Here is a 22,675-nt window from a genome sequence, read left to right as displayed (position 1 = left end):
TTCAAAAGTGTTTTCAAAACAGTTACCATGGACACAACCACATGACTTACGTCTTATTGAATACTCTTATTTGCCTGACATATATGCACTTGCTATATATTAACTGTATTTGCCCGACCTTATAGCCCCTTTTCGATTATAGCCTGACGTTGAAAATTGCTCAATTTTATCCTATTTCACATTTTATCGTTTCATCTGTACCCTAAAATATTAAATTGACGTCTTTTTTATTTGGAAAAAAATTCAAAAATGTTCTCCATGTATAGCATATATTAACTGTATATGTTTAAAATTTATTTAGATTTAGTTAAATTAATTAAGAATTTAAATTAGTTTAACTTTATTATGGTTTTTAGTTCATTTTTAAAAATAAAGGACTTATTTGTACTTTTCTGAATGGAAATTAATTTAATTTTATATTTAAACATGGTTAATTGAATGATTTCATCATTTAAATTTTTTTTAAAAAAATGGGATACAATTGAAACTATAAAATGCAAAATAGGGTAAAATTGATAAGATTTCAATGTCAGGGTAGGATCGAAAAGAGGTTTGATCTTTTTTAAAGCATTAGGCCATCTATTTATACAAAGACCCAATGTTTTCCACACTTGTCATGCTTTTTCTAAAGCTTTTCCCCTATGTATTTTATAATACACCTATTAGCTGTTTTATAGCTGATTGTAGATTTATCATTTTTTTTACTGGCTCAAACACTAAATTGATATACCATCGCCAAATAACTAAATTCCATCGTTAATTTTTTTTTAAAAAAATTCACTCAACCGGTTAAACTGATTGTTGAAGCGGTTTAACCTGTTAAACTGAAACCGATGACATCACTAGTTTGGCTACCGGTTCAAACACTAGATCAATAATTATTTCTTTTAAAATGCATACTTAAAAATGCATACTTCCATCACAGAATTATTCTTCAAATCTAAAAAAACTATAAGAACTGAATTTCAAAGCACTAAATAAAGCAAACTAGAGTCTTTATTTAGTCAAAAGACAAGCCGTGAGATCTGTATGAACATTAGCTATATAATTAATTAATATCTTTAGAGCTCAATTAAAAATGAACTTGAAAAAAAAGTAAAGAAAAATAGTGCAAATAAACTAATTGATCATTTTGCAGAAAGAAAAAAATTTAAGTGCAACGTATTTATAAATAAGAAATTTATGAGCAGCCTTATTTAGTTAGTTTATTTAGTGAGGTGCCAAATTAAACAACTGTTTTTTTGGACAAAACTGCAATGGCTACAGGAGAGAGCTCAAGCGCAGATAAATGAGTAATCTACATAACTATAAAAAAAAAATTATTTACAGGCATACCTTTTTTCCTTCAATCTTCACATTTGTACCATTTTTTTTTAAAACTTTACAGCTAACACGTGAAAAAAGGATTGACCACTTTTTTAATAGAAGACTGACACATTGGTCAGCCCTGCTAGCGGATGCATCAACTGATGCATGTGCTCTTTTGTTTTTATTTTAATTTTTAAAAACTAATTTATGCATCCATTTTTAAATATAAATAATTTAATTCTTTAAATTATATAAACAATTTATTTATGTTATATAAATTCTGGAAAATACTAAAATTAATTTTAAGTTAAATTTAAATTTAAAAATTAAATATATTAATTTTTTTAAAAATATAAAAATACACAAATGATACAATTTAAAAAAATATAATTTATGAGTTATTTATGTTATATAAATTTTAAAATACTAAAATTAATTTTAATATAAATTTTAATTTTAGAAATATAAATATAAATATATTAATTTTTTAATAAAATTTTAAAAAATGTAAAAATTCTCAAATGATACAATTCTATAAAATATTATTTATGAGTTATTTATAAGATACATTATTTATACGTACCGAATACAGGTCTGATGCATAAATAATATATTTATTATATATAATTTTTATACCATAAATATATATATATATTATTGAAAAAGTATATATATCATATATAAATGGTGTGGTAAAAACTATATATCATGTATAAATTATGTGTCCATGATGTATCTACTTAATGTATTTACCATGTAAAAATTACGTGTCCACGATATATCTACTTAATGTATTTACCATGTATAAATTATGTGCAAGCGATATATCTATCAATTGTATTTGAAAAGTGTATATATCATGTATAAATTTAGTAAAAACAATGTATTTATCATGTATAAATAATATATCACAAATGTATCAAATATATATAAAAAATTCCAACACGTCTCAGAAATGTCTCATATATATGTATCGTAAATGTATTGCATATGTATCAGAGATGTATTAATTATAGGCCTAATCACTTAAAAATCCCCCACCTTGAACTTTTTTTTCGTTTATACCCCGACCTAGGAAAATTTTCATTTGTACCCTATTTCAGATTTTTCGTTTTCATCTCTACCCTAAAATTTTAAATTTTGACAATTTAATTAAACTAAGTATGAAAACATTATAAATAACTAAATATAAGGGCTTTATATTACTTTTTTCAATTTAAAAAAAATACAAACAAATCCTTTAATTTAAAAAAGTTTCAAATACATCCTAATAATTTTTTTTTAATTCTAATTTTTTATTCTCCGGCCATGGAGGCCGGAGAAGAGCTGCTTCTCCGGCCATCGCCTTGTTCTTCTCCAGCCATGAATGAAGAGGCAAAGTAATCAAACTCAGAAGCATACGGAAGGAAGAGGCAACTGCACAAGGATGCCATGAATGGAAGGATCATCAACCCGGGAATAACAGCCAACTCGGGAACAACGCCAATTTCATCCTTCATCCTTGATACTTCAGCACTTATCTCCTCCCTTATTTTCTTACCCATCATCTTCCCATCAATCACCTTAGCACCCGTCTCGCTCGCCAATGAAGCTGTAAATTCAATAAAAATCCAAATTGTCATCAATGTGTTCGATAAAATGCCTCAAAGAAACGGAAAAATAAAAACACGAACCAACACAGACTTTGCGATACTGACAGAAAACAAGAATTAACAAATTTATAATTTGATGAATGGGATATGTGAATACCATTGATGGCTGGCGATTGAGTAGTTGGTGAAGACCCAACACTAACTGTTCTAAGGGAGGTGGTGTTAACTGAGAGTTCTAAGGGAGGTGGTGTTAAATGAGAGAGGACCCACCAACCGGCGGAGAAAGACGCACTATGATTACGACGGAAAGCGGCGGAGGTTGTGCTGCGGGTAAAGGGAAGAAGCCGAGCTGTAGCGGGGGAGGAACAGTCAGTGAAGGTGATAGAAGCCACTTTATTTAGGAAAGAGCAGAAATAAAATCTTGCTACTGCCAGAGCCCACAATTTGTTCAAGAATTCTTGATTTTGAGTGTAATATGGAATTCTGCTTTACTTTAATTTCATGAAAATCAATCGTTTTTCACCTTTAGGAAGTTAATTTTTTAGCAAAATAATATAATTTTTTCATTGGTAAATCGGTTTTATTTTCTCTAAAGGATATTTGTTTAACGTTTTTAAATTTTTAAATTTTAAAAATTTATTGAATGAATTAAATAAAAAAATTTATTATTAGTTGAATTTTTGAGGAAGAAAGTGTTTTTGTACTGTTAATAACATTAACATTTAATTAGAATATAAGTTAAAAATAAAGGATTAATTTCTGAAAAGAGTTTAATTTAACTCATTAGGGTAGGGGTGAAAACAAAAAAACCCGAAATAGGGTACAAATGAAAATTTTCCTAGGTCGGGGTATAAATGCAAAAAAAATTCAAGGTGGGGTGTTTTTAAGTAATTAGGCCTTAATTATATATTGGAGATGTAAATAAAGAAAAAGGAATGATCAAATATGTATAAAATATATATTGACAATGTATCAAATATGTATTAGAGATGTATCATATATGTATCAGAGATGTATTACATATTTATCGGAGATGTATCAAATATGATTGTAGATGTATAAATAAAATACTCTCCTCCTCTTATTTTATTTATCCTATTTCATTTTTCACACATATTAAAAAATATTAATATATTACTCCTTTCATACCTTTCATTACATTTTTTTATTATTTAATTATAATTTAAAAATTATGAAAGATAAATATACTCAATGTACTAAATATAACATTTAATGTATTAAAAAATCATTTTTATATTCTCTCTGTGCGATAAAAATAAGTCAAATTGCTATTTTGGACGTCCCAAAATGTAGGTTAAATTTTCAATTTCATTTTATTAGCTTAGTAGAGATGTCAACTTAACCATTCATCAATTCAACCATTCAAATTATATTATTTTAATCATAATTAATAATCATTTAATTCAATATAAATATTAATAAAAAAATTAGTTTCTCAAAATATATTTATAATCTCAATAAGCAATTGGTGTTTTCAAAACATAAAATTATTACTATTTAAACTATCTAAATAATTAATCTAAGGGTATCAAAAAATTAATTAGCACTAACTAATTTAATTTTCATTTCTTAATTTCTATAAAAATTCAATTTATCTATGTTTGTGGGTCACAAGGAGTATGTTAAAAAAAATGTCTAAATCTTACATAAAAAATATAAAATAGTCAAATACACTATTATTATACACATTAATTAATAAATTCTATCTATTAATATTTTACAATATAAATATAACAACTAATTTTCTTATACAACTTAAATTATTAATAAATAAATTATATATAATAAAAATAAAAATTGATTAAAATTTAAATTAATTTTTTTAATATTTAAACATAACAAATAAAATTTATATATAATTTAAATATATATACATATAGATGAATTATCTATATTAAAGTAAAAAGGACCAGGTGTAGTTTTGGTGCACAGTGCACCTAAGTTTGTTTGGAATGACCCGCGCCTCACGCAGGTCATTCATTGCAGCTGACGCACGCGTCAGAAGGTCTGACGCGTGCGTCAGAGTACTGACACGCTGACGTCATGATGACGTCAGCACGTAAAAAATGTAAAGATTTGTAAATAAAAGGCACCGCGTGAAAAGATATCTCAGAAAAAAGTAGCGCATGAAATGTAGGGATCTTTTGGATATTTTTCTGTAATTATCTCCAGATAAATAGGTGATGTTCGAACAGAATTTCAAAGAGAAAATTAGGAAAAATACTCTCTTTTTAAAAATAATAGGATTTCCTACCTCAAGAAGGAAAAGATAGAGAAAATACCTCACCCTTTTATTATAATTATTTTTTTACTTTAAGACATATTTATATTATAATTATACCTACTTTTTATTATTATTTTACTCTAATCATATTTCTTTTATTTTAATCATATACTATCTGTCACTTTTTTTTCTCTTTCTCTTTCCTTTCTCTTTTTTCTTCTTTCTCTTCTCTTCTCTGCTTTCTTTTTTTTCGCCATTTTTCTTCTTCTTCATCTTCTTCTTTATTCTTCTTTTCTTCTCCATTTTTATTCTTTTTTTCGTCATCGTTCCTTCATCGATCCGTTGTCGCTCCGCCATCGTTTCGTCGTCGCTCCGCCATCGTTTCGTCGTCGCAACGCCGTTCTTTCATATTTGATTTAGCGATTTTTTTTCTTAATTCGTGGTGATAAATACAATTCATTTTAACTTTCAGATTTAAATAAATTAATCTTGATTTTTTTCAATTTTAGATCTAAAAAGCTGCATGAAAAACGATTTTATGATGAAAAAACGATTTTCTGCAAACAAAACAGCATCTGATTATCATATGAGTATCACTGCATTATCATCACATTATCATAACACTGCAGAAAAAATTATTTTTTTTATAAAAAAACAGCCTCTGATTATCATATGAGTATCACTGTATTATCATGTAGTTATCATAACATTGCGGGGGAAAAAATTCTGCATAAAATAATGTTTGATTATAAAATCGTTATCATAATATTATCATATTTCGTTATCATAACATTATCATATGATACCGAGATGATGATATTTATGGTATCAAGATGATAATGTTATGATAATATCTATGATTATGTTATGATAAAACAATATTTGATTATCATGTTAGTATCAGTATATTATCATGTTGTTATCATAACACTGCAGTAAGATAAATAGATGATAATGAAATATGATAATATCTATGATTATGTTATGATAAAACAGTATCTGATTATCATCTCAGTATCAATATATTATCATGTTGTTATCATAACACTGCAGTAAGATAACTAGATGATAATGAAATATGATAAGATTATGATAATTGGATGATAACGTGCGCAAAAATATAATTACAGAAGGATAACCAGATGATAACGGAGTAAAATCATAAATATTTTTAAACCCAGAGTAAAAACATAAATCTGAAAAAAATGTGAGGTATTTTCTGCAACTTTTCAGTGTTGAGGTAAAATGTGCAAATATTTTCATTTTTAGAGTAAATACCTAAACTTCCCAATTTCAAACACCATCATCATCTACAATAATAATTAGAGAGTCCAGTCATTAATACAATAGCAACATTTACATCATTGAATTTCTTCTTCAACCAAACATACATTATACAAGCGACTTTTTAAATATACAAACATTTAACAGAGCTCATAACTTCATTACTCACATGCCAGTTTTGTTCCAAAGCTGGAGAGACATATTGCAAATGCCTGAAAAGCTGACAAGGGCTGCCTGTAATCCATGGTGAAAGTATCATCTCCGACCTTCCCGAACTGCAGGAGGACGATTTCCTCATCTCCTTTCCCACCCGGCTGACTTTGGTCAACTGTCGCAACCAATTGAAAATTCTTCACTGATGCTACTGTTACTCGACCATGAAAATTCAAGCACCAGCATTGCAAATGTTCATGCCACCTTGGGGCCTTGTTTCGCAGAATTGTGCAGCAACTCTCCGGCCCCTTCATCTTTGAGTCTCCGTCACTTGGAGTTTCTTGCAGTGACGAACCATTCAGCGAGCAAACCATCCTCCTTGGACCCCTTGACTTTAAGAGGTTAAATTTATATGAAACTTGTCCCACCTCAAAATTGCCTGCAGGAACTTGGGGGCTTATTTGTTTACTTGCAAATCGGCGACTGGCTCTGCTGCTGGATGGCTTGGCGCCATCGTGTGGTGGCCGGCTGTCGTAAATTGTAAAGTTGGTACCAAGAAAGTCCGAACTGTACCATGTGCAAACAATTAGAGTTTGTTTTTCTAATAAATACTTGAACTCTTATAATCATATCAAGTTTATTTCAGATTTGAATTTAGTAATATTAAAGATTCCTGCAGAATTGTTTTGATTCAATTCTCTATTTCTTTTCCTTAGGTGCAATTCCTGAGTCTTATGTGAGATCCGTAAGAAAGTTATTTACTCTTCATTTCAGACCTCAAAAACTCGATATCTGAACTTAAGTTCAGATGCTCAAACATACATGGAATACATTTTAGAAACCTGTCCTACATCAGTTTTGGAATTAGAGCACGTTAGAATTTGTAGTCTATTAAACAGTTTTTTGCAATATGGTAACCATCACTGAATTATTATGTACGAGAATTTGTAGTCTATTATGTGAGATCCAAAAGAAAATTAACAGCTGCATAGCAGGAATTTACTGCTACATAACGTAAATTTGCTACTGCACAAGCATGAAATGCAGCAAGAATTGGGGAAGTACAACGTGACATAACTGCAATAAGACAACAATTCTATTGGCTATGCTCAGAACTAATGTGCAAAAATTACTTCAAGACTACTGAATCCGAACAATCAAGAGTGGTTGCATGAGAAGATTTACCCTTTCGAAATGCAGAAACAAATAATATAGAACAAGGTACAGCCAGAGATATATAAAAAAAGGTAAAGTAGATGGGTTTTAGTCTCTGAAATCGTTTCTATAAAATGAGTGAGGAACAAAGAGTAAGATTTACTAAGACAAGATCAGGGGCTAATAAAAAATATGGTGGTATCAGACACATGGAGAGGAATAAACAAGATATAGTTAGAACATGGCCGGAGATGAAAGCTAAATTAGAAGGGAAATAAAAAATATGGTGGTATCAGACACATGGAGAGGAATAAACAAGATATAGTTAGAACATGGCCGGAGATGAAAGCTAAATTAGAAGGGAAATACATGCCGTTCACTTACATAGATAAAATGCTGAAAATATAATATATTTCATGACAGGACAGCATGTCTGCAGTTGAAAATATGCAAGAATTTGAGGGGCTAAAGATGTGAAGTCAGCCTGTGGAGGGCACATCGCAAGCCATAGTTCGATTCAAGTCTGATTTAAGGGCAAATATAAATAAGAAATTATTTAGGTTAAATATAGAAACCACTGTACATGCTTTTCAAGTAACTCTTGATGCTGGAAGAAGGTTTAACTCAACCAATCACCAAGAAATCCAAATTTTAGGCGGGGATACTGAAAAGGGATTTGAAGCAAATCGACGTACCAAACGTACTAGTTCACACCCTTCATATAGATTCAACGATACTTAATCCTATTCTTTTAGTAATATCAATGCTGAAGGAAAAGTTGGTGTTCGCTTTAAGAGTGGAGAGACGAGTCATATAGGTTATCATTGTCCAAGAAAAGAAAAATTTGCATGTTGGAGAAAAGCATAGAGATGAAGAAACATCACAAACAGATTCTAAGAATGATTCAGTTGATCATGGTGACATCGTGGTGACCTTGCCTATGATCATTTAATAGATGAAGGTGTTGATAGTACTATTTCGGTTGTTAGGCGCATTCTAACATCACTTAAGGTGGAAGAAGAAGATCGGCCGAGAGCCTCGATATTTCAAACCTTGGTTCGTTGGAGAGATCAAGCAAAGAAGCTTATCATTGATGGAGGTAGTTGTATGAATGTTGTATCGACCTGACCTCTACGATTGAAAGTTTGAACCTACCAACCGAACCACACCCAAACCCTACAAAGTGGCATGAATTAATGAATCAACTATTGTGGTAACTAGTCGATGTCTTATCTATACTTATCTATAAAAGTACGGATGGAGGACAGACATTTACGATAATATCCGTAATACTACTTTATTTAATTATCTATAATTGATTTATTCTTAAATTGGTCTACATATATTGGTTCTGGCCTCTTTAGGTTTATGTTCTGTTCAACAATTACATACAAATATAATGTTGCTAGAAAATTAATACGTTGGTTCAAACATAATTTGTGCATCAAATACTAAAACAATAATTCTTTATTCTCTCGAATAATAGAATATCAATATATTCAATTATGAGAAGTTAAAAAAAACGCATTCCACAATTTAGAGAATCAAGTATCCAAGAAAAAACCGAATATAAACAAACTTTAGTCATATTTATTCATTATTCATTTTGTTGTGGTGAAAAATGAAATGCACTTTACCAACTTAGATTTATATGACAATTGATAAATGAAATTTTTTGTAGAAAAAGAATTTCTACACAAATGTATTCAAATTCAGTTAAGAATAACATAAATCTGATCAAATTTTAAAAAGAAGTGAGTAAATAAATTATATTGTAAATGAATACTTTAATTACTTGATAAAGTAAATAACTATTAGTGCTTTAATTATATTTAACGTAAACTACTACTACTAAATAAAATTATAAATTGAGCTATTTTAAATTTAAATTCTTACTTTATTTAACTATTAAAGTTAGAATACACTTGAAAGACTAAATAAAATAAACTATAACTACTACTTCAATATACTATTCTATTAAATTTAACAATTTAAGTTAGAATACAATTGAAAGAAAATATAAAATAAACTATAATTACTACTACTTCAATATACTATTCTATTAAAAAACTACTATTATTAAATTTATTTTTTTAATTCAATTATTGATTAAAAATTACACTATAAACGGTTACTCCCTCCATTCCGAATTGATAGACTACCTTATTATTTTTGCCGTCCCAAATTATAGGCCACCTTCTATTTTAGGTAAACAATTTAAAGATTAGAAGTCTTATATACCATAATAAATACGTATAGTTATCCTCAAATGAATTAAATTTTTCATATTCCAATATAGAATAAATATCCTTTTTATACCAATACAAAACAAATAGGATTAGTCAACTTATTTGATACAAAATGCACCAATGTAAAAGCTAGCAATCAATATATTATTTACATATAGAAATTTGTAAAAGGATAAAATTGAAAAAACAGATAAAAGAGCTAACTTTAACTAACTTAACTATATTTTTATTAATTCTAGTGTTTGTCCAAACGGCTTATCATTTGGGATGGAGGGAGAATTTTAATTACTTAATAAACTAAATTACTGCTTCTACTTTAATATACTCCTTGTATCTCATTTTGTTTGTCCCCTTTTATACTTTTTGATGTCTCAAAAAAATGTTTCTTTTGTATTACTGACACACATTTTCCTATTTTACTTTTAATATTAATGAGTTTGATATATAAATTAAAGAGTGAAACTAATAATTGTGTTTAACTATATCATTTTTCCAAGGCAAGAATAAGGAACAAGTTCGGCAAAAACAAAATGTATAAAGGAAATGTATCTATAACATTTATTGTATTCTTAATATGTATGATTCTGAAAATGAAAAAAAGGACAAATAAAGTGGGATGGAGGGCGTAATAATTTATAAAAATAAAATTAGTTTATTAACAAAAGATTATTATTAATGCTATTTAAAATAATTTATTAATTTAAAATATTTACTTTCATTAACATGATACATTAAGAGCCACGTGCAAGTACGTAAAGTAATACTAGCTTCATTTAAAAGTGGATCTTAAGTGATTTTATTCTTTGTGATGTCATTCCAATGCCTTGTAACTCATATTTTACTGGGACGACCATTGCTTTACGATCGAGTAGTCGGTCATAATGAAAAGAAAAAAATATTCCTTTACCATTGAAAATAAGACTTTTGTAATAAAACCAATGAGTTCCTTAGATATTAAGGAATATGCGAAAAAGAAGTCGCCCAAGGGTTAAGGATTAAAAAACAACTTCCTGGTCTAGCCAAGAAATGCTTTGAAGTGGAAAGCTGGATGTAATGGCAGGTTCTACAGTCTGTTTAACGAGATATTTGAAGAGTGGGTATCATGAACAAAGAATTAGGCCCGGCTGACGAATGGATAACTGCTTTCAAGACTAAATATCGCCTCGCCTCTATGAATGGCTTACTATATTGAATTTTCTAATGCTTTGGAATCTATATGAGGTTTAAAAATCAAATATTACAGCATTTTAATGGACAATTTCTTGCTGTTTGCTTTGATGACATTCTTATATACAGCAGAACTAAAGAAGAGCACATCCCTCACCTACAAGAAGTTATGAGGGTTCTTCACCAAGTGTTCTTTAATATCTTCAAGTGTCGAATTCTCGGATTTTGCGGTGTCCTCGAGAGGTGTTGAAGTTGATAATGACTAAGTCCAAGCAATCCAAGAATGGCCAACTCCAACAACCTTACATGAAGTTTTCATGGCCGGAAAATTATCTACAGGCATTTTAATAGAACTTTCAACACTATAATAGAGCCTATTACCAACTGTATGAAAAAGGGTCAAGTTGAAAGGACGAAGACAGCTTCTAAGGATATTAAGGAAATTAAAATACAGATTACTGAAACTCCAATTCCAGGGCTGTCTGATTTTTCTAAAGTATTTGAGGTAGCTTGTGATGCTTCCAAGTTGGAATTAGTGGAGTATTAAGCTAAGAAAGGCGTCTTATTGCTTATTTTAGTGAAAAAAGAAATGAGGCAAAGAAGTATAGTGCCTATGATCAAGAGTTTTATGCACCCATTCAATCTCTACAGTGTTGGCGCTTTTATCGAATTTCTAAGAAGTTTGACTTGTATTCAGATCATGATTTTTTAAAACACATCAACTCTCACATGAAGTTATGCTTTTGCCATGCCAAATGAGTTGCTTTCTAACAAGAGTATTCCTTTGTAATCAAGCATAGAGCTGAAATTGTGAACATTGCAGCAAATGCACGAAACAGAGTGCTAGTAGTTCTTACTTCAATGGTAGTCCAAGTTGTAGGTTTTGAATTACTCAAGAAAGATACTCGACTTGCAAGGACTTTAGCATGCTAATTATCCTACTTTTCATTACATGATGGGTATCTCTTTAGAGGAGCACACCTTTGTGTGCCTAGTTACTTTACTACGTGAAGAAATTATTCTAGAACTACATTCTGGCAGGGCACCAGGCCATATTAAAAGATATAAAACCATTGCAATGGTGGAAGATTGATTTTATTGGCCTAGCATAAAACGAGATGCTGCTAAGGTGGCTTCAAGGTGTCGAACTTGTCAATTATACAAGGGGAATAAGGAAAATACGGGTTTATTCAGCTCAGTACCTGTTCCGCATGCTCCACGGCAAGATGTTAGTAGAAATTTTGTGCTTGGATTACCGAAAACTTCAAGGGGAAATGAGTCAATCTTTGTGGTAGTTGATAAATATTCAAAGATGGTTCATTTTGTTATTTGCACAAAAACTGCTGATGCATATTACTAAACCATTCATTAATGAAGTGGTTAGACTTCATAGATTGCCTAAGACAATTGTTTCACATCGTGATTCCAGGTTGATGGGCTATCTTTGGAAACCTATGAGCAGAAAGTTAAGCACAAGGCTTAAATTATCTTGTCATTTCACCCGCAAACTGGTAGGCAAACAAAAGTTACTTTTAGAAGCTTGGATAATCTTCTTCATTGTTGTATTGGTGCTAATGTTTGTATCTAAAACCAATTTCTTCCTGTGGCTTAATTTGCTTATAATAGTTTCTACCGATCGTAGCATGGAGTATAGTCTTTTTGAAATTGTAACTGGGTTTCTTCTTAGAAACCTCACGATTTGGTTCCTTTACCAATTGAAACTCGACCTAAGTCTAGGATTGATTCCTAGGAAAATAATTACTATTTCTTCATTTTCTCTCAATTTCAGACCTAAAACTCAATATCAAAAGTTAGCTTCCGTTATTTAAAACTCAAACATGCATAGAAGAGATTTTAAGAGCTTGTCCTACATCACCCAGGTTTGACCAACTAGTGATGCAATGGAACTGGTTATGCTTATAATGAGTACAAAGGAGAGTTAATAGCCTCAATGTAATTGTAGAAGAAGTGCAAATACCAACATCAACAGTAACAACAATTAAAACTAGCTCATCTCTAGTCTCTCCAAAGGGATAGACTTGATTTTCCAAGACAGCTCTGATATCATACTCCCTCTATTTCAATCTAGTTGACAAAATTTTCGTTTTTGAGTGTCCCATTCCAATTGGCAATTTCAATTTATAGAATATTTGTTTTCTCACTTCAAATACTATTGTATATTAGATATGTTTATAATGAGATGTGATGTTTTTAATGTAACTTTAAGATATTAAAGTAAAAGTATATATTAATTACTGAAGTTTCTTCAACAATGTGTGTCGAAAATCTTCTCAATTAGATCGGGATAGAGAGAGTAGCAACCTCCACAACCTAAAGGACTTTGAAACTCCTAAATTCCACTGATATTCCAAGAGAAGGAACTGAGAAGAGCAAGGTACTTTTATTTCTTATCTAATGAGTTTTAAAAAGGTCAAATTTGTTCTTCAAAACTATTCCCCTTGAATACCAGTTTTTATGCCTAGAATCTTATTGTGTCTTAAAGAAGCAGTCAACTTAATAAATCTTACCTTAGCTTTCCAACATAAGCATTACTTCCTTGAGATAGATCACTTGGACTAAGTGTGATGATATAGTCCGTGTGAGCACCGTGTCTATTCCTTCGAGCTGCTAGGAGAAATTTTCCCTTGTCCATAAATGCTACGCAGAAGAATAAAGGCCAATCCAAATGAGAATAATAATTTCGTGCAAGATGAAACAGATCAATTAAAACAGCTATGAGATATAAAACAAATTAAAGTTGTAATAGCATATTTGACATCCAGATTCATGCAAACTAATCTTTCATTATCTATGACAATATGACATACCTCTCATATTTTAAAATTTCGTGCTAACAAAAATATATTATGCCCAACCTTCCCTATCATATGTAGCAGTCATTTACAACAATTCATCATTTTATTAATAACACTCCTTTTAACCATAAGCTGCTGCATAAAAACAAAAAGATCAAGACAATAAAAGGTTTTACAGCTAGAAAATGCATTAGCAAATAATCACGGCTTTGATAAAAGAAAAAATCACGGCATTGCTTATTATATTTCTACATGCAAAATATTAATTTCTTCTTGAATAAAGATTGTTATTTTGGTTGCATGACAACATTTCATAAGGCATTTTTAATTCTTTATAATTAAGGAAACTAGACAATGTCATTTTCAAAATGAGTCAGATCGACTTCGATAGAGCCTTGTCTTATGCACTGTCAACGAATTGATAGATAGAATTCAATTTGACAAAATTTAGCCTTTCTTTCTTGAATTTAGTCTAGAAAATTAAGCATTTCAGTTAAACTAATGAAGCTCAAAAGAAACATAGTGCACATAAATGAAGCTTCCAAGTTCCTAAAGAACTACTTACATGGGCTAAGGGCAAGATGCAGGTAATACGTTGAAGTCTTCTTATTCCGTTTTATAAGACACTGATTGGGAAAGTGACGCGGACCCGGCTGCAGTTGCGAAGGAAGACAAACACCAACAGTTGCAAGATTAATTTTAGACACATTGAACCCACAACAAAAACGAGACAAAAAATAAATCAAGAAGCAAGAAAAATACAAAAATAAATCAGTCAACAGGAATTCATCTCTCATAGGAAATCGAACTGTAAAGAAAGAAATATTAGACCATCAACCGTAAAATAAATGAACTTTCAAGGAAATTGTGTTAAATATCCATAAAAATTCATACCACAATAAGGCTACTACCATTAAGCCCCACTAACTATGCTCATCAAGAAAATATTGGCAAACCTACTATGAATTCTAGCATAAAAGAGTCTATGCAAAATAGAACTCAATTGAGTCTATGCAAAAAGAGCTTCAAAATTCAAATAATTGACTCACATCTTCAATTCTTGATTCCTTTTAACCATTATCACAATATATCACAACATCAAGAACACTGAATAAACGAATAGACACCATTCAAATTCATTCAAGCTTAGTGACCATAAAACCCGCACCATTATAACTGGTTAACTAGGTAGCACGGACGGGCGAAAAGGTGTTATTTTGAAGTTTCCTATGTAGAAAATGAAGTTCGTGTCCGAAACGTCAAGTGTCCCCGCGAACATTTCCAAAACGGGACAAATAGGTGGTCAATTATGAGATAAAATAAAATTTAACAAATTTAGAACAAAAACAAACCAAGATTAATGATACTCGAAAACATAAATAGAATATAGAATTGACCTCTTTAAGGCAGGAAGGGAAAGTGATTTTGGCGGTAGAATTATGATGAACTGATTTATTAAGAATAATATCTTTAGCGATGTGCCTCCATTTCTTGCAAACGCAAGCCGTTGCCACCACATTTTGTCTCTGTGGCCACCGATCTTCGCTATCTTCTACTCTCTTTATAATCTCTCCTAACAACTCCGGCAACAAATTCTCCCACCCCTCATCTTCAAAGTCGCCGTCGTCTCCTTTCGCCGCTCCTCTTCCGGCGTCGTATCCTTGTTCTCGTTGACTAGGGTTGTTAACAGAGCGGAATGATTTCGACAGCCTTCGTGTAAACATGGATTTGCTTCGCAGAGACATTACCAGTGAAATTCAAACAGAGAAATTGGTATGGAAGTAGCCAATAAGAGAGCTGTAAGATTAATTTTCGAAACAGCGGATTTTTTATGTTAGGCGTTTCAAGAGAGTGGATTTGACGGGACTTGGTGGTGGTGTTCTTTTTTTTTTTTGGAGTTGGGAAGTTTTGACTCGGTCTAACGTAATAAATATGCAGAGGCAATTTTCACCAAAAGTTCATAAACTTTCTTCTCTTTTGCTCGATCATCCTTAAAGTTAAAAATGTATATCACTTCTCCTAAATTTTAAATTTCTATTCCAAGTTAAGATTTTCTAATCATGGGGTACATAATAGGCAAATGTGGATTTTATTCCAATTATATGAATAAATCATATATAAATGCGAGATTGATTTTAGATTTATTGCAGTCTTTAATGCCTATACAACTATTTAGTATTTTCATGGCAGTCTCATAATTTTTTTATGTGATTTGACTAATTTGGAAATAAATTTACATAATTATCTTATTAGTTCTGTTAATGATGGATTTGGACATATATTTAAAGCATTAAACAATCTCAACATGCTTAATACAATAGTTGATATACATATAAGTTTACAAATACTTTTGAACCTCTTTCTAGATTGTTTGACAATTGTCTGTCGTTAGCCAAATTGAAGATCTGGTTAAAGTTGTTCTTCTAGTCAACATAATTCCACTAGTTCAAAGCGGAGTAGAATCTGGATCCGAACAAAGCAGAAAATGCCTTTAGAAGTTTTTGGACTAGCGGTTTGGGCTTCTGCCATGACCCAATTTTTGAATCGCGACCGACGCTAGAGAATGGGAGTGGTTGCTCCGAAACACGTAGCAAGCCTAAAATGATAAAACTCTTTCTTATAAAACATACATACTCAAGACAACAAAACAAAACGGAAGCATATATAGAACATACATATATACGTACAGGTCACTCAGTCTATTGATATTGTACTAGTGAGCCTCTAACTTATGTATCTACATATGTACTAGTTCCACCACGATCACATGCAAAAGCTAGTGTAACACAACCAGACAAACATGGGCAACTATAGCAACATGGCAATACAATAAGTCACGTAGCCTATATATATAAGACAGTAAGGATAAACAAACATATATCAACACCATATTGTAACGGATACGACTGTCTACTAAGACTATTGCAGCTCTAACCAGAGATCATGCACTATACATGCCAAAAAGAAGACTTTCAAAACAGATAAGGAAGTCTTTTCGGTCAGACTCTAGGTACCTGAAATGTTTGAACAACAACGGGATCAGACTATGTTGAGTGAGTTCACAATTACTTAAGGTATTAAACAAAATAACATTGCATATAAATAAAATAATTATAAAAATACGCAAGTAGTAGATCGGATCGAAACTCTAATCTTTTAATCATGCGAGAACAGACTATACTCTATTCACAAACTGTTATACCAGATCGATCAATCCATATGGTAAGGTCCCGGGATAGTTATGCCGAGTTTAACATATACCATGTGACATAGTCCTGGGATAATTCTACCGAGTTAACTCATATCACCACTTTAAACCCAAGGTGTGAGTCCCAAAGATAATTCTACCGAGTTCAACTCACTAGACACATGTCCCGAGATATTTCCACTGAGTTCAACCTCGTGCCTATTATCAAAAGTTAGTAGAACTAACATCCAAGACTTACCAACACCGATGATCACATATTCCTATCGACGCATGTAGCCTGTTTTCTTGGATCACTACACTAGTTTTCATACTTTTAAACAAATCACAATTGATAATCAATTTGATAAAATTAAATAGTATACAATGTGTTTCATATAGTATGATATACAATAAAGATCTTTATATAATTATACACATAACTAATATGTAAACTCACTGCGACCGCTATACGAAGATACAAAGATAACTCATCGATCAATCGATCCCTCGGATATGCAACCTTGTCGGTCTGGTAGATCCTCGAATCCTTTGTTGTAACACAATGTTAGAATATGTTTAATACCGTAAATGCCAACTCTAACAACAAAACCTAGATTTAAGACTAAACCGGCACCATGTTTCTATTCAACATCGGCATATGAAACCCTAATTCATATGTTCGTTGTTTCACTTGACAACTTGAACTCGTATATCATACAACTTAAAATTCTTTAACCTAATCGAATAAAAGTTAAACAATCAATTTCTCGTACGTTTATCACCTCGGTAGTTCATTTTGTCTATTCGGAAAGTTCTCTGTTCACTTTTGAAGTCTAATTATGTTCGAATGGAAAGTCCTGGTCAAAACTAGGTCAAGATTCATCGTTCGGTCCTTTCGGTCGCACAAAAGGCACTGTGCGCCCGCACAGTCCATATGTGTGCCCGCACAGTTTTTTTGAGAGACTATGCGCCCGCACAGCTCCAGAACTGACGTTTTGAGCCATTCTGACGTGCTCCAAGGTCCCAAAACGCATAAAACTCGATAAATACTCAAAACCCATATCCAAACAACAACCAAATGTCACAATTTCACCAAACAACTTGTTTACAGGACTAACCGCATGCATTCAAAAACAAAACACCCATTAGATCCTAATTTCCTAAACCAAAACTTGAACTTTACCTTTATTTGAAGCTCTTGGATGATAGTAAATATTTTCCTTGATCCTACGCAACAAAAAACGTCCAAATACGATATGAAATGAAGAAATCCTAGCTAAATGAAGAAGACATGCAAATTGATGAAGTTTTGAATTCTGGATTGTTCATTTGCTTACAATTCATATCTCAAGCTATATATACCTTGGCTTATTTGCTTCTTAGGTTCCTCCTCTTTTGCTTATACACAATCAACACTTATATCTTTTCTTTTAACCAAACAATCCATTAACGGCTTTAACTCGATTCTTACGTATTATTTATACCAAATAAATAGTACTACTCTGATTCTTTATAAAATATGTTCTGATAGCCTCTTTTACTTTAATCTCGGTTGTATCACTTAATTTTCCTATTCGGAACATAACGCTCACTTTATGTATTATTTTTCCTGTCCATTCCTTTTAATATTATTATCTCTTACTCCAATAGATGTCAGCATCCAAATTCTCTTATTCAAATCCATAAACATAAACGTCCTTTTCGGGTATTATCCTTTCTTTAATAACAATAATTCCTTATCTTTTCAACTTCGGTCCCTCTTCACAAGACACGTTGCATTATACGGCACTTAAACTTACGGGGTATTACATTCTTCTTCCCTTACAAAAATTCGTCCTCGAATTTTCATACACTCAGTTAGTTTAGTCGTGTAATACCCAAAATATTTAATTATCTAATTGGACCACGTGTCCAGTTTGGATTTGCCAGAGTGGCAAAATCGGAAAGTTTTCCGATAAATAAGTTTTAGTAGGTCGGTTTTGGAAAGGATTATATGCGAGGAATTTAATAATATATTTCAATTCTAAAGACAGAATTGGAATTGAAAAGAAAAATGTCAAGAAAAGCCCAAAATAAAGTACAGGGACCAAAGTGGTAATTTAGCCACTTTGTGTCGAAAATGGAAATTTGAAGATTTTGACGGAAAATATTAATATCGAGCTTCGTATTATTTATCGAAGATAAATAATACGTGACGGTAATAATTTAAGAGTTTATCGATTTAGTTATGGACTAAATCGAATAAAAGAAAAGTTTAAAGGATAAATGATAGTAAACAAAAAGAACAAGGATCAAAGTGGCACTTTAGCCAAATTATATAAGAAATGAAATATGAAAGAAGAGATCAGAAGAAGAGAAAGCTCCAGAACGTTGAAAACCCTCGACCACGATCGTTTCGCCGCCGTTTCTCCGTTCGACGTCCGATTCGAGCGATTTTCGCGGCGATTTCTTCAGAATCGAAGCCTCTATCAACTCTAAGCATCAAATCAAGGTAATAGGTCGGTTTTTTGCTTGAAAATGATGAGTTTATGGCTGTTTTGGTGAGATTACGTTTTAGGATTGAATTTGACGTTTTTGGATCGTTTATAACGTTAAAGTAAAAACCAAGATATGGGTTTTGTGTGTTAAAATGAAGTAAGCATGTTGGGAGGAACAAAAAGCCCCGGAAAACGACTTTCCGGGGGGCTGTCAAGGGTGTGCGTTCGCACACATTGAGTGTGCGTTCGCACACTCCTTGAATTTTGGGGTGTGCGTTCGCACACTCACTGTGGGCGTTCGCACACTACCCTAAACTTGGCAGATTCAAAATCCCAACGGTCAGTTTATAGATTTGCCTCTTAGGAACGCCTCTGTCAAATTTCAGCTCGATCCAACGGTTCAATTGGGAGAGATCGTCATTTTACAAAACAGTATCAGTGTGCAGGCAGCACCTGCGCATTGTCCTGAAAACTCCTTGAAACCTCATCGAAATGAAACTAATCCCTAAAACTTAAAAGTATTATACGTATAGGAATACGAGATTCACGTCTAATCATTAAATGTTAATTATTTATCAGACGTGTCAGCGAGCAGAGAGGTCAGTAGACGTGGGATAGCGAGGGCATATCATTTCATCGACCATATTTGTGATTGGATTGCGGTCACTGTGAGTTGCACTTTACTTTCGTGTATTATATATTAAAGTTATTTTATATATATATATATATATATACTGTTTATACGCATCGCATTACCTATAATTGATTGAAATGTTATATGTTTACTTAATTTCTATATACGAGAACTAGTATGCGATCCGAAGAAACTAGCTACCTATTGGGTGTCAATAGGCTGTGTGATCACCAGTATTGAGTCAGTCTAGTGTGTTTGCATTTGAGAAATGATGTGACACAGCTGGGAGCTGATGATTATTATGAAATTTACGATTGGGTATATGATTTTGATACGAGTGAGCACTCGGCTACGGTGTAGTCTGGAGTCCGCGTATCTAGTGGCTGGGCCACCAGCGAGTTGGACTCGCAATTGATATTTACGATTGGGTTGAATGATATATGATTATTCGAGAGATGTGTCGCATGCTAGGATATTAGTTTCGTACGGATCAAATACATGTTTATATGTTTTATATTATTGTTTCTTGAAATGCGATGCTATGTTTTTATAATAATGCCGTTAGTAAATGCATACTCACTCAGTATTTTCCCAAATACTGACCCCTCACCTTTGATGTTTTCAGGTACTTAGTATGTGGACCTAGCTAGAGGCCAATTTTGAAGTCCAGAAGTCAGTTGTGTATGTTTAGCTTCTGACTTCTGTGAATGCTGCAGTAGTGGTCCCGCGTTGACAGAGTCATAGCCTAGACAGCAGTACATTTTTGATTGTGCATTTCACTTGCTGTCTTGTTTATATGTTTTGATAGGCTACATATAATATGATTGTTCACGGCACCAGATGCCGGTGATAAGCTTGAGACACTAACTGATGTATGTAGTACCGCGAGGCCAGTTCGTACAAGGTACGGTAACTAGAGCCCGCGAGGTTTTAAACAGTTAGTGTATATATTTGGTTATATGTAATATATGAGTATTTACTTCCGTTGTTTGTTATTATTTGTTTATTATTTGCGAAAAATTAATTGTGGTTTGAGGCTTGCTACGGGTTCCGGAGCTACCACTCCCGTTCCCTAGCGCCGGTCGCGGCTCAATAATTTGGGTCGTGACAAGTCGGGCGACACTTCTGCCACCCTTTTGTACCGGTTGTTCCTTATTTGTTTATGATAATGGTTGGTGCATAGAATCGCTACCCCCCCCCCCCTCGTCGTCTTGCACTCTTATTGTGACAGCTAAAAATGTTATTGATAATTTTTCCTTTTGAAATTTGTCCTTACATCTTCATATTCAACTGCACAACTTTATTGGTTAAGATTATTGCCTTATTCCTTACAAGTCTAGCCTCGCTCCTTTTATAGTATATTTATGATACCAACTTACCAACTTATCGATCTAAATTCTACATAAACATCCTGGTTTGAATACGATCCTGAGTTCCATAATATGACCGGGGATGTGTAACTACCATTGTCACATGACCGGGATTGCTACCGCCGTCATCATTGACCGGGACTTACTTGTTCCGTCGTCCGAATCTTCCGACCCATTCAATAACTCCAATCACACACTTGATACGCTATTATTGAAGTAGTTGTTATCGAATCTACATCTTAGATGAAACGCCAACTATGTTCTATACATCATTAGTTTATCATCTTTAACATTGACGACCAATAGTCGTACTTCTTGTCCATCTTTCCTTATTATGAATTTCTTTCTTCTTGTTCATCCATCTTTTAATCTTTGTTCTTGTCAATCTCAACTATATCTTTGTTGTCGTTACTCATATAAACGATGTGCTCATAGAGCAATCGATTTTTCATAGCATCTTACACTTATTCTCTTTCATCGATCAAATATTTAGTAGTTGTATATGTTGCACACTAGTCGTATTCGGAATCCATTTCGTCTTTATCTGATTCCTTATCAGTTTCTATTAGTTTCCTTGATATATGTCATCCGACGATACAACCACTGTTTCCTTTAGTGTTGTATCTGCTAAGCTACCATTTAGCATATCCTTAATTTTAAAAGCCACTTCATATCACACGCCTTATCGTCTTACATCTTGTTTTACTCTTACATAGTTTAGTGTGACGAGATTGGCGTCTTTCTTAATATTCCCTTCTATTAATTCTTATTACTCTCATCCTTTAATGATAGTAACGAGCTTCTTGTCAATCATATAAGTTAGGAACAGTCTACTCCCGCTCTTGAGCTTTCTATCGATACTGACTTTAATCATTGGTTTTGTATACTCTATTATACAATCACGATCATAACCATGGTCAACAATTTTGATAACTTCTCACTGATTAATTCTTTACCATGAATAAGTCGTTTTATAATTAATGACCTGAACAATCACTACTCTTACCTTTTGCACATGCTCGTTATCATAATGAACAA

General features: G+C 32.2%; 1 protein-coding gene and 1 long non-coding RNA gene across 2 annotated transcripts; both read right to left on the bottom strand.

The window, feature by feature from the left end:
• Positions 1–2,487: 2,487 nt before the first annotated feature.
• Positions 2,488–3,414, bottom strand: LOC126669618 (uncharacterized). Its single transcript, XR_007638517.2, has 2 exons — positions 3,058–3,414; positions 2,488–2,899 (listed from the first exon to the last, which is right to left on the bottom strand). It is a non-coding gene; the product is annotated as an uncharacterized LOC126669618 (long non-coding RNA).
• Positions 3,415–6,456: 3,042 nt separating this feature from the next.
• LOC126669426 (tubby-like F-box protein 7) lies at positions 6,457–15,877 on the bottom strand. The gene is made up of 4 exons (XM_050362888.2): positions 15,367–15,877; positions 14,535–14,622; positions 13,682–13,811; positions 6,457–7,149 (listed from the first exon to the last, which is right to left on the bottom strand). Exons 1-4 carry the CDS (start codon positions 15,712–15,714, stop codon positions 6,591–6,593), a joined length of 1,125 nt encoding a protein of 374 aa, XP_050218845.1. The 5' UTR covers positions 15,715–15,877; the 3' UTR covers positions 6,457–6,590.
• Between the last annotated feature and the right edge of the window lie 6,798 nt (positions 15,878–22,675).

This window comes from Mercurialis annua, linkage group LG2 (assembly GCF_937616625.2).
Source record: "Mercurialis annua linkage group LG2, ddMerAnnu1.2, whole genome shotgun sequence".
In the NCBI taxonomy this organism is placed as follows: Eukaryota; Viridiplantae; Streptophyta; class Magnoliopsida; order Malpighiales; family Euphorbiaceae; genus Mercurialis; species Mercurialis annua.
The sequence above is the reverse complement of the archived record's forward strand: the minus strand, read 5'-3'. Positions and strand labels throughout refer to the sequence as shown.